The sequence below is a fragment of the Suncus etruscus genome, chromosome 1 (assembly GCF_024139225.1).
Source record: "Suncus etruscus isolate mSunEtr1 chromosome 1, mSunEtr1.pri.cur, whole genome shotgun sequence".
Lineage (NCBI taxonomy): Eukaryota > Metazoa > Chordata > Mammalia > Eulipotyphla > Soricidae > Suncus > Suncus etruscus.
This window is the reverse complement of record NC_064848.1, coordinates 196,748,349-196,763,574: the sequence shown is the minus strand read 5'-3', so window position 1 is coordinate 196,763,574 and position 15,226 is coordinate 196,748,349. Positions and strand designations below refer to the sequence as shown.

General features: G+C 51.0%; 1 protein-coding gene across 1 annotated transcript in view; it reads left to right on the top strand.

Moving 5' to 3' along the window:
* Window positions 1–15,226, top strand: part of CACNG4 (calcium voltage-gated channel auxiliary subunit gamma 4) — a 52,571-nt gene that overhangs the window by 29,992 nt on the left and 7,353 nt on the right. The window contains 1 exon segment of the mRNA XM_049780761.1: window positions 10,637–10,720. Coding sequence (XP_049636718.1) covers window positions 10,637–10,720 — 84 coding nt within the window.

Here is a 15,226-nt window from a genome sequence, read left to right as displayed (position 1 = left end):
GAGCATTTCCCCTACTTTTAGAGGGATTTGTACCATCCCCACATGCACCAGTCAGTTGGTTCCCTGAAGCTCTTGAAATGCCTGGGAACCCTGTGCCTTCTACCAACTGGTGTTCCTCTCTCACACCTAGGGTTCCATCTAACACCTGGGGTTCCTGTCTCACACCTGGAGTTTCTGTCTCACACCCACAGTTGCCATCTACTGCCTAGGGTCCTGATCTGACACCTGAGGTTCTTGTCTCACACCTGGGGTCCTAGTCTATTGCCTGAGGTTGGACTCCACCCACATCAGGGGCTTATCATAGGGTGAAGCAAACCCTGGCTGCAATTCTCTTCATTTATTTGTTTTCTGGTGGCTTTAGGGGTGCAGCAAGGGCTTAAAGGGGGCTAGTTCTAGCTCCTAGTGGTGCTTGGGACCATGCAGAGCCAGGATGGTGGCTGGGCTCCTGACTGCAGAACCAGTGCTCTCGCCACCAGGCTGATACTCTGACTGGGAGGACGGCACCTCCTCCTCTCCCCACCATTCAGCCTGGCAACGCCCCATTACCCTCTGCGCCCCAGTCCATGTCTTCCTGATATCCTGAGTCTTTCCTGGAAACCACAGCAACCCTCCAGGGCTGGGAATGGTAAGGTGAGGTCAGGACAAGGTGTTTGTGAACATGCTGGGCACCTGCATGGGAGGCACCACAGACTCGGGGCTCCTCTTCTGTTCCCCCTGCTGGACAGGCCTAGAACTCACTCCTGGCACAGGAGGAGATGGTCGCCTGTGACCGTGGCATTCATGCCGGTGACCAGCTTAAGCTGATTCCAAAGAAGCAGTCAGAGTATCTTGGAGAGGCTCCCAGCCTCATTATTTTGGGAAATGGGGGGGGGGGGTATCCCAAAGTCACATAACTGAGCCACCCACATAGGAGTGTGAACCACAGAGGGGTCCACCACCTGAGTATCCACCATCTCTGCCTTGAGTTTCCTCATCCTACAGGAGCCCAACATCTTAGATGCCTCCTATCCCTTCTCCTGATATCTAGGCTGAATCAGCACCTGCTTCATCTACTTTATTTTGGGGTACCCAAGGGGGATGTCATACTCAGTGGTTGCATGCGGGGGAAGCATGTGGTGTTGGGGATAGAACCCAGGGTCTTCATCAAGCACAGCCTGTACTCCTACCTCTGGAGCCATTTCCATGGCTGTCACCTTCTGTTTTTGCTTCTTGGGGTGTCAATGTTTGCTCACTTTGCAGAGCTTGCTCCAGGGGGTCAAAGCCACCACTAGGGCCCGGAGAGATAGCACAGCGGTGTTTGCCTTGCAAGCAGCCGATCCAGGGCCTAAGGCGGTTGGTTCGAATCCTGGTGTCCCATATGGTCCCCCGTGCCTGCCAGGAGCTATTTCTGAGCAGACAGCCAGGAGTAACCCCTGAGCACCGCCGGGTATGACCCAAAAACCAAAAAAAAAAAAAAAGCCACCACTAATCCTGCCACTGATCCCAGGTCAGCCGGTCCTCCTGGATCTGGCCAACGTAGGCATGGAGATAGGGTGTCAAGGCCAACTGAGCCTGCGTTTTTTCAGACTTTCAACCCCACTGCCCCGAGCCCACCATACCACACAGCACAGCTGCCCCGATCGGCCTGTTTCTGCTTCTCTGTGAGGAAAACACACACTTGCAGCTCATGCAGGGGGCTTGGGGGCTGTCTTCATACATATGGTTATCCATGCAGGTTGGGGAGGAGATCAGTATCCACTGTGTACTCCAGCCTCTGTGCCTGCCTTCCAGGAGCCTTCTGGGAAAGGGTTCTGGGTAGAGAAGAAGGAAGGATGAGGTGGGTTATAATATCACCGTTCCAGAGCTGCCAGAGTCTAGACCTTCCAGTCCTTCATTTACCATTCACAGGGGCCCTGGCATCCTGGCCCTGCCCTGGGAAGGTGGTTCAGTGCTAGGCCCTCAGCAGCAACAGCAGCAGCAGCATCAGAGCTGGGAAAAAGCTGCACTTTCAACATTGCTGCGACTCTTCCTTCCATCTTCAAAGGAGCATCTTTGCAGAGATGAAATGATCCCATGCTACAAAGGTGCTTGGACTATTAGCTTTGATCTTTATCTGAGCCAGGGGTTTCGGGGATGGCAGTGCTTGGAGAATAAAGCCCCAAGAGAGAGAAAGCCCCCATGCTGAGCAGCCCTCAGCCATGGCTTTGTCAAGCTAAGTCTTGCCTAAGAAAACGCTGAGGAAAGAGCCCAGGAGATGGTTCAAAAGGCTTTGCAGATGGGAGTGCCTGGGTTCTATCCTCAGCACAACATGGTCCCCCAGCACTACTAGGAACAGTGCCCCCAAAGTCACTGGTTGTGACTCCCCAAAAGAAGCTACAATAAAACAATGGCTGGCAATTGTTTTTAAATAAAATAAAACACTGGCTTGCAACAACAATGATGATACCCTGTCAACTTCTTTCAGTCACTTCTCCAAAATTTCTTTTACTACCAAGGGCCTGTGTGTCCTGTTACGTGACTTTGAGGGTGGGATTTTGTGTTTTGGATTTTGGGTCACACTTGGCAATGCTTGAAGGTTACTCCTGGCTCTACACTCAGGAATCAATCATGGCTGAGACCATGTGGAATGCCGAAAATTGCTTATAAGTACCATATATGCTACGTTATGCTCTGGTCCTGTAATATGACTTTTAAAGGGAAGGGAGTGGCCTAACCAGGCCTAACCAGGGATCACTCCTGGCCAGACTTTAGGGATCATATGTCATGCCAGGGATCAACCTGGAACCAGCCACTTGTAAGGCAAGTTCCTTAACCCATCCTGCCTCTTTCAGCCCCTTTGTTATATGACTATACACCTCTATAGGCTGATACTGTAATATGACTCATAGTGTAAGTCACCTGTTTCCATTCACTTGGAACTTTGCTGGGTTTAGCACCCAAAATCCTACATTTCCCATTCCCCAGCTCTACCCCAAATGCCAGATGCCTCCCCCCTTAGTGAGTGGGTCATAACCCGAAGCACAGACATTACAGATAGAGGGAGGCAAGGTGAATACACTCAGATGGCCCAAGTCGCAAAAAATGCCCCTTCATCCCTCTCCATTTCTCACCCCAACAGAGTGATCTGTGCTCATTTTAGACCTCTGATTTTCATTCGGCATCAAAGGTCCCAGCTTCTTCTTTATTTTTTCTCTCTCCTTAAACAGAAGGAAAGCATGCACACATATTTAGTATGCCTTTTATGTCACTGGGAGGCTTCATAAGGGATGTAGCCTCAAAGAAGTGGTGAGAACCATTTGCTTTGATATTAGGTTGAACAGAGAGAGCAGAATGAGAGAAAGTGACTAAAGTGTGTGTGGGAGAGACTAAGGGAAGGATGATCTCACAGGGCTGCGGGTTCAGTTTTTTCTGTGTCCTAATACAATGTGCTTTGCTGCTGGCCTGGGAAACTCTGGCTCCTGTCAAGAGCGTATGATAGGTGATACTGACATGTAACTGACATGTCACCTTATGGCCAAGTCATGTGTCTAGGCTGCAGCTTGAAGAGACGTGGTCGGTGTCCAGTGGTTGGTGTCACGTGATCATCACAGCCTCTAGCTGAGTCTATTATCAACAGTAGTTGCAGAATGTCTGCTTCTTGGTTTTTGGGCCACACCTGGTGGTGCTCAGGGGTTATTCCTGGCTCTGCACTCAGAAATCACTCCTGGCAGGCTTGGGGCACCATATGGGATGCATGGAATCAAACCCAGGTCTGTCCCGGGTCGGTCTTATGCAAGGCAAACACCCCACCACTGTGCTATCAATCAGGCCCCGAACATTTGCTTCTTGTAAAGAGCTCTTTCATGAGCTCCTCTTTCGGAAACTTTCAAAGCTATAACACAGCATTATTATTATTATTTTTGGGGGGGGGGTTGGTTTTTGGGCCACACCCGTCGGTGCTCAGGGGTTACTCCTGGATGTCTGCTCAGAAATAGCTCCTGGCAGGCACGGGGGACCATATGGGACACCGGGATTCAATCCAACCACCTTAGGTCCTGGATCGGCTGCTTGCAAGGCAAACATCACTGTGCTATCTCTCCGGGCCCTAACACAGCATTATTAAGCTGAAAAGGGACATTTGCTGCCTTGTTTTATAACTAGAAATGTGTAGATTTGGGCTCCCTTCACCTTCCCCTACCACTCTACTCTGATAAATACCAGTCTGGCTCCTGTGTCCATGAGCATTTTTTTTTATCAAATTCAACATAAAAGTGGGATCCTCTGGGTGTTGGAGCCATAGTACCGCAGCGATGTATGCCCTGCACGCAGCTGACCCAGATTTCATCCCAACACCTCAGTTAGTTCCCTGAGTCCCACCAGGAATGATCCCTGAACAGAAATAAGTCCTGAGCATTTTGAGTGTGACCCCAAAACAAAATGAAACAACAGTGAAATTATTCAATATGTGCCATTTTCTGCCTGACTTATTTCACTTCAAACACTAGCCTTCAAATTCCACTTTTGTGGTTGCAAATGGCAGAAATTCCTTCTTTTCTAAGGCAGAAAACTATCCCACTGCATACATTGTATTTTCTTGATCCATTCAGAAAAAAATAGGGACTGGAGAACAAGTCTAGGGTTTAAAGTGTTTGCGCCTCACCTGTGACCCAACTCAGATCTATCCCTGGCACTGCATATGGTCTGTCTGAGCCCCACCAGGTGTAATCCCTGAGCAAAAACCAGGCGTAATCCATGAACACAGAACCAGGGATTTTTGAACACAGTTGGTGTTCCCAACCACCCCTACGCACACACACACCTGGATGCACATACACTCATGGGTACACACGTATGTCTACATATATGTACACACAGTGGTGGGTATTTCTTTTTGGGGGGGTTTGGGTCACACCCAGCAGCGCTCAGGAGTTCCTCCTGGCTCTGTACTCAGAAATTGCTCCTGGCAGGCACAGGGGACCATATGGGATGCCAGGATTTGAACCACTGTCTCCATCTTGGATCAGTTGCTTGCAAGATGTATTTCTGTAGGCAAGTAGGACAATCTCCCACTCACATGTTCCCAAGCCTTTTTTCTACCAAGTCTCAGACTTCTAAGGTACAGCAGGGCTCCATTGGCCTTCAGGCCTCATTTTCCCTGATGAAGAAGTCATCCACAGTCACTGCACACGTCCTCTCATTGGAGGCTTACTGTCCACCAGAACACAGAAGACCCATGTTGCTCTCCCCAGGATCCACAGGTTTTCCGGCAGGTTTGGTGGAAGAGGATAGATTCACTCCTAAGCCCCTTTAATGGCTAATGCAAACAATGCCCACTCCTGGGTGGCCCTGAGGGGAGTGGTGGAGCCCATGGATCTGCAAAGTGGGGGACAGGGAGAGCCTCAGGGCTGGAGTCCAGCCCCCCAAACAACAGCAGTGGGCTCCAGAAGCAAAATGACAGAGCCTCAGGGCCGCCAGAGCAGAAGGCAGCCTAGAGGAGGGAAAGGGAGCACTGTAGCAGGAAACTCCCACAGTCTGGATGTAGATGCAAGGATTCCCCATCTAGGGCCCTAGACCCCCACTGTTCACACTTTCTTCAGATTGGGGTACACTCAGGCTTCCTGTTCAGGGGAGGGATGGCTTGTGGACCAGCCCTCACCCTGCACCCTGATTAAGGAGCTCAGGCTTTGCTTGTGTTTCCTCCATGCCAGGAATCTGGGGTGACAGCCACCGCCTTCGTTTGGGGATTCTAAGTGGCAGCCGTGGGTGCCGTTCTGTGGAGGCAGGCACACTTCCAGGGACTGCACCCCAGCACTGCTGGAAGCTGCAATGTTGAAGGAGGGGTGATTCCATCACTGGCAGCCCCCCAGCTAGGGGATCAGGTGCCATCTGCTCTCCGGAAGTGGCAGGCCCAGCCGTGATGGCGACTGTCGGCAGTGCTTCGCCATGATCTCTGTTACCTCCCTGGTAAATGTGTCTCTTTCCATCAGTATTGGTGTTCCTCGAACAGCTGCGAGACCAGCATAGACAACTCTGACTCTCTGAAACTGGGATTTACTTTCTCGTGGCCCTGTTGGAAGTCCAGTCTCATGTATTGGCAGAATCAGGCTCTACTGGAGACAGAAGAGGAGGTGGTCAGGTCTTCCCAGGGCTGCCTGCTGGCAACCTTTGGCTTGTGGCACACACACACACACACACACACACACACACACAGTTTTCATGTGACCTTTCTAGCCTCTATCATAGGCTGTATTCCAATGCTGTGACAAATACTAGGATTCTTTTTAAAAATATATATTTATTTTTGTTTGTTTTGGGTTTTGGGCCACACCCACCAGTGCTTAGGGGTTACTCCTGGCTCTGCACTCAGAAATCACTCCTGGTAGGCTCAGAGGACCAGATAGAATGCCAGGAATCAAACCTGGGTCTGTTCCAGGTTGGCCGCGTGCAAGGCAAATGCCCTATCACTGTGCTATCTATCGCTCTGGTCCCTAATATTAAAATTCTAATATTTTGGATTCATTTAATAGCTTAATATTTACTATTCATGATATTCTTTTCTTTTTTGTCTCTCTTTATAAGGATAGTCATGAGTGGATTTAATACTCATCCTCAAGCAGAATTACCTCATCTTGCTTAATCTCTAGGACCTAATTTCTGGGCCAGAGATGTGGCTCAACGGTTGCACAGCTGCCCTACATATGAGAGAAGAGAAGAGGGGAGAGGAGGGGAGGACAGGGAGAGGAGAAAATAGAGGATAAGAGAGGAAGGGAAATAGGGGTAGGGAGAGGAGGGGAGGGAAGGAAAGGGAGAATAGAGGAGGGGATGAGGGAAGAGAAGAGAGAAAAAAGAGAAGGTGAGGGGAGAGTAAGGGAGGGGAAGGGAGAGGAGAGGAGGGCACCTTTCGCTCTGCGCTCAGAGATCATTCCTGGTGGGGCTAGGGGACTATATGGGATGTCAGGAATCAAACACAGGTCAACTGTGTGCAAAACAAGTGCCCTGCCCACTGTGCCCCTCTACTTACAATCTTTTGTCAAATATAAAATAGCACCTAAGGAGCCAAAAAGGTGGTTTTGTGGACTAGTGTGTGGGATCTGCAAACGAGCTTTCATCCCTGGCACCATGTGGTCCCCTGAGCACTGAGCTGGAGAGTAGCCCCAAGCACTGTTGTGTCCCCACAACAAAACAAAACAAAACAAAACAAAACACACTAAATGTCATGTAAGTGTAGAGCAGTTAGAAAAATAGGTTGGAGCAAATAGTCCTAGACCTGAATTTTGGACTGACTCTATATACTCATGACACTGTTATTTTTGCCAAAATCTGTTTTTCTTTCAGGGCTTATTCCTGGGTGCCTGCCTGATTTCTTTGAGGATCAAAAACTTCTGCGTCGTTACAAATGTATTGTTTGGTTTTTCCCCATAATAAAAGGTTATAAAACAACTACCTTTTGTTTTATTTTATTTATTTATTTATTTATTTATTTATTTATTGGTTTTTGGGCCACACCCGGTGTTGCTCAGGGGTTACTCCTGGCTGTCTGCTCAGAAATAACTCCTTTCAGGCACGGGGGACCCTATGGGACACCGGGATTCGAACCAACCACCTTTGGTCCTGGATCGGCTGCTTGCAAGGCAAACGCCGCTGTGCTATCTCTCCGGGCCATATTATTTTATTTTTGATTTTTGGGCCACACCCAGCTGTGCTCAGGGATTACTCCTGGCTCTGCACTCAGAAATCACTCCTGGCAGGCAAGGGGGACTGTAAAGGATGCTGGGGATTAAACCCAGCTCCGTCCTGGGTTGTCCGAGTGCAAGGCAAATGCCTACTGCTATGCTATATCACTCCAGCCTCACAAACAACTCAAACTTACACTATCTCAGGATCCAGCAAGATATCGCTAGGTGTCTGTCCCAAGTTTTTGTTTATTTGTTTGTTTGATTTGGTTTTGGTTTTGGGGCCACACCGGAAGGTGCTCAGAGGTTACCCCTGACTCTGTGCTCTGGAACTACTCACAGCTATGCTTGGGGGACTATATGGGATGCCAAGGATTGAACCAGAGTCTGCTGTTTGCAAGGCAAGCATCTTACCTACTGTACTGTCTCATTTACCCATATCCCAAGGAAATGATGATCAAAGTTCCCCCAACCCCCTGCTGCAACTGTTCTGGGATGCATTATTAGAAATAGTTGAAATCACGGTGTAACCTGTGGGAATAATCTTACCACGCTGAGCTGTGGTGAGTTCCTGCAGGAGAACCTGTCTGGAAAAAAGAACAACGTGACTGAGTCTGAGGGAAATTAGACTGCGTGAAAAGAAATGGCCCTCAAAGGGTCTCTGTTGTAGGAGCTCACTAATAGAACTTTCTAGAAATTAAAAAATATATATAACTTCAAAAATGCAGGCAATCTCAGGATCTAGAGTGAAAGTAGAGTAGGTAGGGCATTTGCTTTGCATTCAGCTGACCTGTGTTTGTTCCCCAGCAACCCATATGGTCCCCAGAGTCCACCAGAAGTGATTTCTGAGTACAAAGCTAGAAGTAACCCCTAAGCACTAATGGGAGTACCTCAAAAATCAAAAAGAGGAAATAAAGAAATGAAATGAAATGGGGGCCTCTTAGAGGCTGTCTGGGGCAGGTGAAGGTGGTTGTTCCAACGCAGCAGAAGGCTGCAGGAATTGGGGGTACCTTAGGTAGTGAGTGAGTGGGTTTACTCTTCTGGTTTTGTAGATGGTCGGTCACCCTGGCAAGCAGTGGGAGCAGGGTGGTTGTTTTATGCCTAGAGCTGAGATACTGACCTGTGTGACTTCTTATAACTGTAGAAGAGCTTCAAACAAAACATTTAATTAAAAGTCAGGTGGGGAGGGCCGGAATGATTGCACAGCAGGTAGGGCATTTGCCTTGCATGTGGTCAACCCAGCTTCTATCCCTAGTATTCGATATGGTTCCCCAAACACCATCAGGAGTAACCGCTGAATATCTCTGAGTATGGCCCAAAACAAAAACAAAAAAAAATGTCAGACAGGGAGCAAAGAGATAATATAGAAGGGAAAGAGTGTGGCTGGCATGTTTTTGAGCCTGGATCAATCTCGGCTGCAATCTCTGCCACTGAAAACAGCACCGCCCTCACCCACCTAACACATCCCCTGCTTCCCCAAGCTCTGCCAGGAATGGCTCACAGAGCACAGAGCCAGAAGTAAGTCCTGAGCACCACTGGATGTGGCCTGACCCCCTCCTCAAATAACATAAAATAATAAATGAAAGTCATGGAGGAGTTTTGATTAGGAGTCCAAAAGTGTGGGGCCTCGCATAGCTAAGGACCTGAGGTCAATACCTGCACCCCAAAAATGGGGACCCTCGCCTTGAAAGAGTTGAACCTTCAAAGACTTGGGGAAATACACAGCAAAAGGGAACCGGGGCAGGTGTCCTGAAAGTCTTTATTTGTTTCCCTCAACCTCTGAGTTGAACTTTTTGAGTCCAACAGGGCCTATATGGGATCTGTTGTGAGTGTTTATTTTATTTTATCTTTATTTTTCTTCTTTTTGTTCTGGGGCCACATCTGGTGTTGCTCAGGACTTAATCCTGGCTCTGCAATCAGAGATTGCTCCTAATGAGCTCAAGAAACCATATGGGATGCCAGGGATTGAATCCAAGTCAGCTATGTGCAAGACTTTACCTGCATGCCATTTCTCAAAACATACCATGGGGGTCTTGTTTAGGTCCATTAAGTAGCTAAAGCAAAATTTGGGGGTGTAGGAGAAGGGGCAGAAATCTGGACTGAGGGGGTCAGAGAGATAGCACAGCAGTAGGGCATTTGCTTTGCATGCAGCCAACCCGGAAGGGACCCGGGTTGAATCACGGCATTCCATATGGTCCCCCAGCCTGCCAGGGGCAATTTCTGTGTGCAGATCCAGGAGTGGCCCTTGAGCTCTGCTGGGTGTGGCCCAAAACCAATCAATAAATAAATAAAGTTAAAAAAAAAAAAAAGAAATCTGAGCTGAGCCTAGCCTTTCCCGAGGAAAGACCCCATCTGGGTTCTGTGAGTATATTCTAGATCTGGGGTGTAGGGGCCAGGAGTCTGGGGGAGACAGAGGCTCAGCCAGCCTGCTCACACTGGACACAGACCTGTCCCAGCTGGACACAGCTGGTGTGGGTCTTAGGAGGGCGCCACTCACAGTGGTTGAGAGCTTGAGTGAAGGGGAGATCCCAGATTTCACTGCTGCCCCCACCCACCTCACCCAGGTTTAGCTCCAGCCCCTCTGCACAGATTCTGTAAAAGCCTCACCCATGTCCCAAACCATCAGGCCTCTTTCAGCCCAGCCTTTGCTCAGCTTCCTACTCCACCTGGAAGTCCTCCACCCCTGCAGATTTGAAGCAGAGCTCGGGCACATGGGTGAAGTTGGAGGGTCAGTTCAGCTCACCTCAATGGTTTTGCTCCAAAGTCTCCTCACACAGTGCTCCCAGGAGTGTCCTCTGCGACACACACTCGAGGAACCAAAACTTGCTTTGGGGAAAACTCATGTGGTCGGTCTCCACGTATGTGTCCCCCAACTGGAGGGGTCCTGGGTGGGTGGGGGGAGTGTGTCTCGCTGAGCAAGCCCAAGCTGGGACCAACTCAAGGCTGGCTGTGAGTAGGTAAGACCTGGCCATGCTGATGGGCTTTTTCCTCCTTCTGTGCTACAGGGATCTACCGAGGACACTGCTTCCGGATCAACCATTTCCCAGAGGACAATGACTATGACCATGACAGCTCTGAATATCTGCTGCGTGAGTGTCCCCAGGACCCTGGGCAGCCAGGCGGGAGTGGGGCTGGGGGCTTCAGAGAGAGGGACCCCAGCTGGGTGCTGGAAAGAAGTTTTCCTTTGCAAGCTCTTACTATGTCTTTTCTGACTCAGTGGGCCCAGAGGAATGGGTGAGAGCCAGGCTGAGGATCCCAGGGCAAATGTGACTTGGTTAGGATTCTATACTGGAGAAACTGAAGTCTGGGAAGAGGGAAGATGGGCAGTGGGCTTCTCTCCCTGCACCTCTATCTCTCTGTCTCTCTCTGTGTTTCTTTCTCTGGCATGAATGCACACACATGTATACACACACATTCAGTGTTTGGGCATGACTTGAAGCCTAGCACCAAGAAAGTGGCCCAGGAAGTGAAGCCAGTGGTGGGTGGTGCAGGAGAGACCATAACCTTTTCCATATGGGTCCTACACTGCTCTGGTCCCACTGTCTACTCCTGTGTTTGGATCCCCGTAGAATAAAGGCAGCCCCAGGCTGAAAGCTGGATCCTGTCCCTGGGCCTAGGCCTGTGGGCCTCTCTGGGAGCTGAAGCAACTGCAGTCAGCCAAGGAGCCAGGAAGGGGGAAAACAGCAGCATTTGGAAGTTATTTTCCTTTTTTGCAGAAGCCCAGACACATGCAGTGCGGCTCACAGCAGCGCCCCCAGGGGGTCGGGCCGGCTTCAGTTCTGGGGAATCGATTCCCCGCATCCACCAAGGGAGCCCAGTTCACTCTGCACCTGCTCACACTGCGTTTGGGTTTGGTATTTTTCCCCTAAGAGAAGGGATTTGGCTTCTGAGTCATCTGGTGAAGCTGCACCTCGTGGCTCCCCGGCACGGGGGTGGGGGGTTTCGGCTGCTTCAGCCGGGCTGAGAATCCAAGATGATGCTCCAGATACATCTGTCCTTCCCCCCCCCCCCAGCCCCTCCTGCAGTGTCCCCTTTCCTGTTGTCTGGACCAGGACTAATGCAAGTTCAGATGCCTCCAGAGCACAGCCAGCTAGGGTTGTGCTATCACACCTGCTATGGGCAGAGACGGGATTTGGGGGCCATTGTGGAGTGGTCCCATATGTGGCATGCATGGGTGAGGCTCATCCCTGAGGCTCATCCGGCTGCAGATCAACTGAACCCCACACACCCCAGCTCAGAGCTTGCCCTCCTCTTCCTGGCCCAGGGAGCCAGTAGCCTAATGTATCTTCTCCAGGGACCAGTAGAAGGATAATGATTGGGGAATGAGGGCCAGGGCAGACAGCAGGGACCAGGGCCTAGAACCACCAGCTTCCCTGTTCCCTATGTGCATCAGAAACAACACACACTGGACATTTTTCTTTGCTCCACTGCCCTATCTGTGTCCCTCACTGTCTAAAGTTCCTTCTGGGCTTGGCCTTCAATGCATCTCTGGGAACCAGCAGCCCAGGTGGCTTTGCAGGAAGCAGAGGGTATGCCTGAATGGTGCCTGAAGGGTTCTGGCTCTCTATGGAGAGAAGGGGACTTTCGTGAAATAGAAGCTGGAAACACTTCCAGGCCTGTGGAAGCCAGGGGAGGGGACCCAAAAGACAGGGCCACCCATCAGGCAGGAACATAGCATCTGCAGGAAGAAAGAATGCACCCAGCAATCTCCCCAAAAGCCAGTATCTGAACCCAATGTTTTCATGCCTGGTTTTCCAGGCTCAGATGGGTGCTGCTGGAAGGGGAGGACAACCAAGATGGGCCTGGACCATCCCAGCCAGTTTCACCCCACCATTCCCCTAACCCTTTACCCACAGGTCTTGGGGAATGGGAGGGGAAGCAGAAGAGATTCCCCCCTCCCCAAATCACCGGTGTGACCCACAGCAACCAGGAACATTCACTGGGGAAGGACTGTTTTTTGCAAAAGCTGGGGGGAGGGGGAGACAAGCTGGGTTATGTTGCCACTCAGAGAGGCCCTAAGAGAAGCTCCGATTGTGCTCTGGCAGCTGATGAAAGTGAGGTGTGGGTAGAGCAGAGGACCCATGAGGGGGTCCTCATGGGAAGGAAGGAAAATGGACACCCAAGAACTCAGAGCCAGCAGGTTTAGGTTGTAGTTCTCAGAATGCCCCGATCCCCAATTTTCAGTCCTCTAAGCTCTCCAGACCACTGATAAACCCAATGTAGGAGCTTTAGAGAGGTTGGGGGCTACTATTGGCAGATATATAGGTACTTGAGAATTTACTTCTTTGTTCATTAAACAAAACATGATTCTGGGGGCCAGAGCAATAGCGCAGCGGTAGGGCATTTGCCTTACACATGGCTGACACAGGATGGACCTCTGTTTGATCCCTGGCATCCCATATGGTCCCCCCAAGCCAGGAGTGATTTCTGAGTGCACCTAAGTGTCACCAGGTGTGGCCCAAAAACAACAACAACAACAAACATGAGTCTAGGACCTTCCTGTAGGACACTACAAGAAACAGATAAGAACGCTGCCTTTTGCATTAATGCATTGTAGGGGGTGGGGTTGAGAAAATCATGGGGGGTAGTAACTAAGCTAGGGGGCACCAGGCCCAGCAGACTGACCCTTTGCAAACCACCTCCCCTCACCCATGCCCTGTGCTTACTGAAAAGCAGAGCCCAGCTGAGCATCCTAATTGGGAGGTTCGTTGTTTGGTTTTGGGTCACACCCAAAACTCAGGGGTTACTCCTGGCTTTGAGCTCAGGGATCACTCCTAGAGATGCTCAGTGAACCATATGGGATGCCGGGGATCAAATCCTGGTGGTCCGTGTGAAAGACAAACGCCCCCCTGCTTTGCTATAGCTCTAGATCCACACAAAGCACCCTGAAACCATGCAACTGAGTCACCTCACAGGTCTGGGTCTTGCCCTGGAAAGACAATGCACCCCCCCCCCAAAGGCGCCTTCTCCTGCAGGCCCTAGGAACTTCCTGTCCATCTGGCCCTGGACTGGCATAGCTGTATTTTGGGGTCAGAGCTAATGTCTGTGCTAAGCCCACGGTCCTACTGGGGGCCCTCAGACCACCTGGTATGGGGGGCATGGACTGGAAGAAGGAGCCCCCCTGGATCCTCACAGCAGCAGGACCTGCAGAGTGCAGGGACAGGAGGCTACTGGCGAGCTTGGGGACCTTCTCTCTGACCCCCCACTGTCTGCAGAAGATCCTTGGCTGGGTCCCCCCCCATGCCTTTCTGGCTGCCTGCTTGGGGGGCACATTTCCCAAGACCCCCCCACACACACACCTCCTAGAGCCGAGAGAAGAGCTGATTGAAGGCCCCCAAACAATCTCTTCTCTGTGGCGGCCACACACTGGGGCTTCAGAGCAGGAGACAAACGTGCCCTTCAGAGGCGGGGAGGTCCCTGCTCCCCTCAGCTGCTCAGGCTGTGGGCGCCTGCCAGAGGAGCCCCTCCCTTTTCTATTTCTCCCCTCCCTCAGTTCTGGGGGCATGTGGGGCCATGAGGCAGGATTTTTACTGGGGGTCTATCTTCCTCAAATCACCAAAGACCTGCAGCACATGGGAACGACCAAGCTGTCTCCTGCTCTGTGCACCCCAACCCTGCCCCTGCCCTTCCTCCTGGGGGATGCTAAGGGGGTGAGACTCTCACTAACCCTGACCTTGCGGTCCATGAGCCTCCTTCCGCCCTGTTCCCACACATACCCTCACACTCTCTCTGCTTTCTGCACCCACATACTGGGTCAGACCAGGCTTGAAACCTTGATACCCATTCTCTCCCAGTTTGGTGTTTGGGTATCTCTATAGCTCACCCAGTTTCTATGACTCCCCTTCTGCCTGTGGCATTTTCTCTTTGGAAGACCATGGGACTCATGAGGTCCCAAATTAGGGCATGATCTCTGAATCAAGGTATGGTTAGAACTTGGAAGTGGCCTGGGCGTGAGGTGTAACCCTTAAACTCCCCCCCGCCCATACACACAGGTATTGTTACTCTCCCAGAGGGAGCTGAGGGCCAAGGGGACAGTACAAGGGGAGGGAGGCAGTCTCCCTGCATGTGACCCAATGGGTTCAATCCCCGGTTCCCCCTACGGTCCTCCAAGTCCCTCCAAGACTGATCCCTGAGGGGCCGAAGAGATAGCATGGAGGTAAGGCGTTTGCCTTTCAGGCAGTAGGTCGGTGGTTCGAATCCCGGCATCCCATATGGTCCCCCGAGTGTGCCAGGAGCAATTTCTGAGTGTAGAGCCAGGAGTAACCTCTGAGTGCTGCTGGGTGTGATCCAAAAACCAAAAACCAACCCCCCCCTCCAAAAAAAAAGAGGGATCCCTGAATGCAGAGCCAAGAGTAATCTCTGAGCATCGCCAGGTGTGGCCCCAAAACCAAAAACCATATAAAAGCATCTAGAGGCACAGAAGTGAGTTTCCTGTTTGCCCTTAAACCAGCAGCCTGTGGATCAGAGCTGTGGATAGAAGGGGGACCACCGTTGGCCTGTCTTCAGCCACAGCTGGTGCCCCAATCCCAGCACTCTTTTCATCCAGGTCCTCATAAGCCCCGAAAAGGCAATGGAGATAAAAATTTATCTGGAGA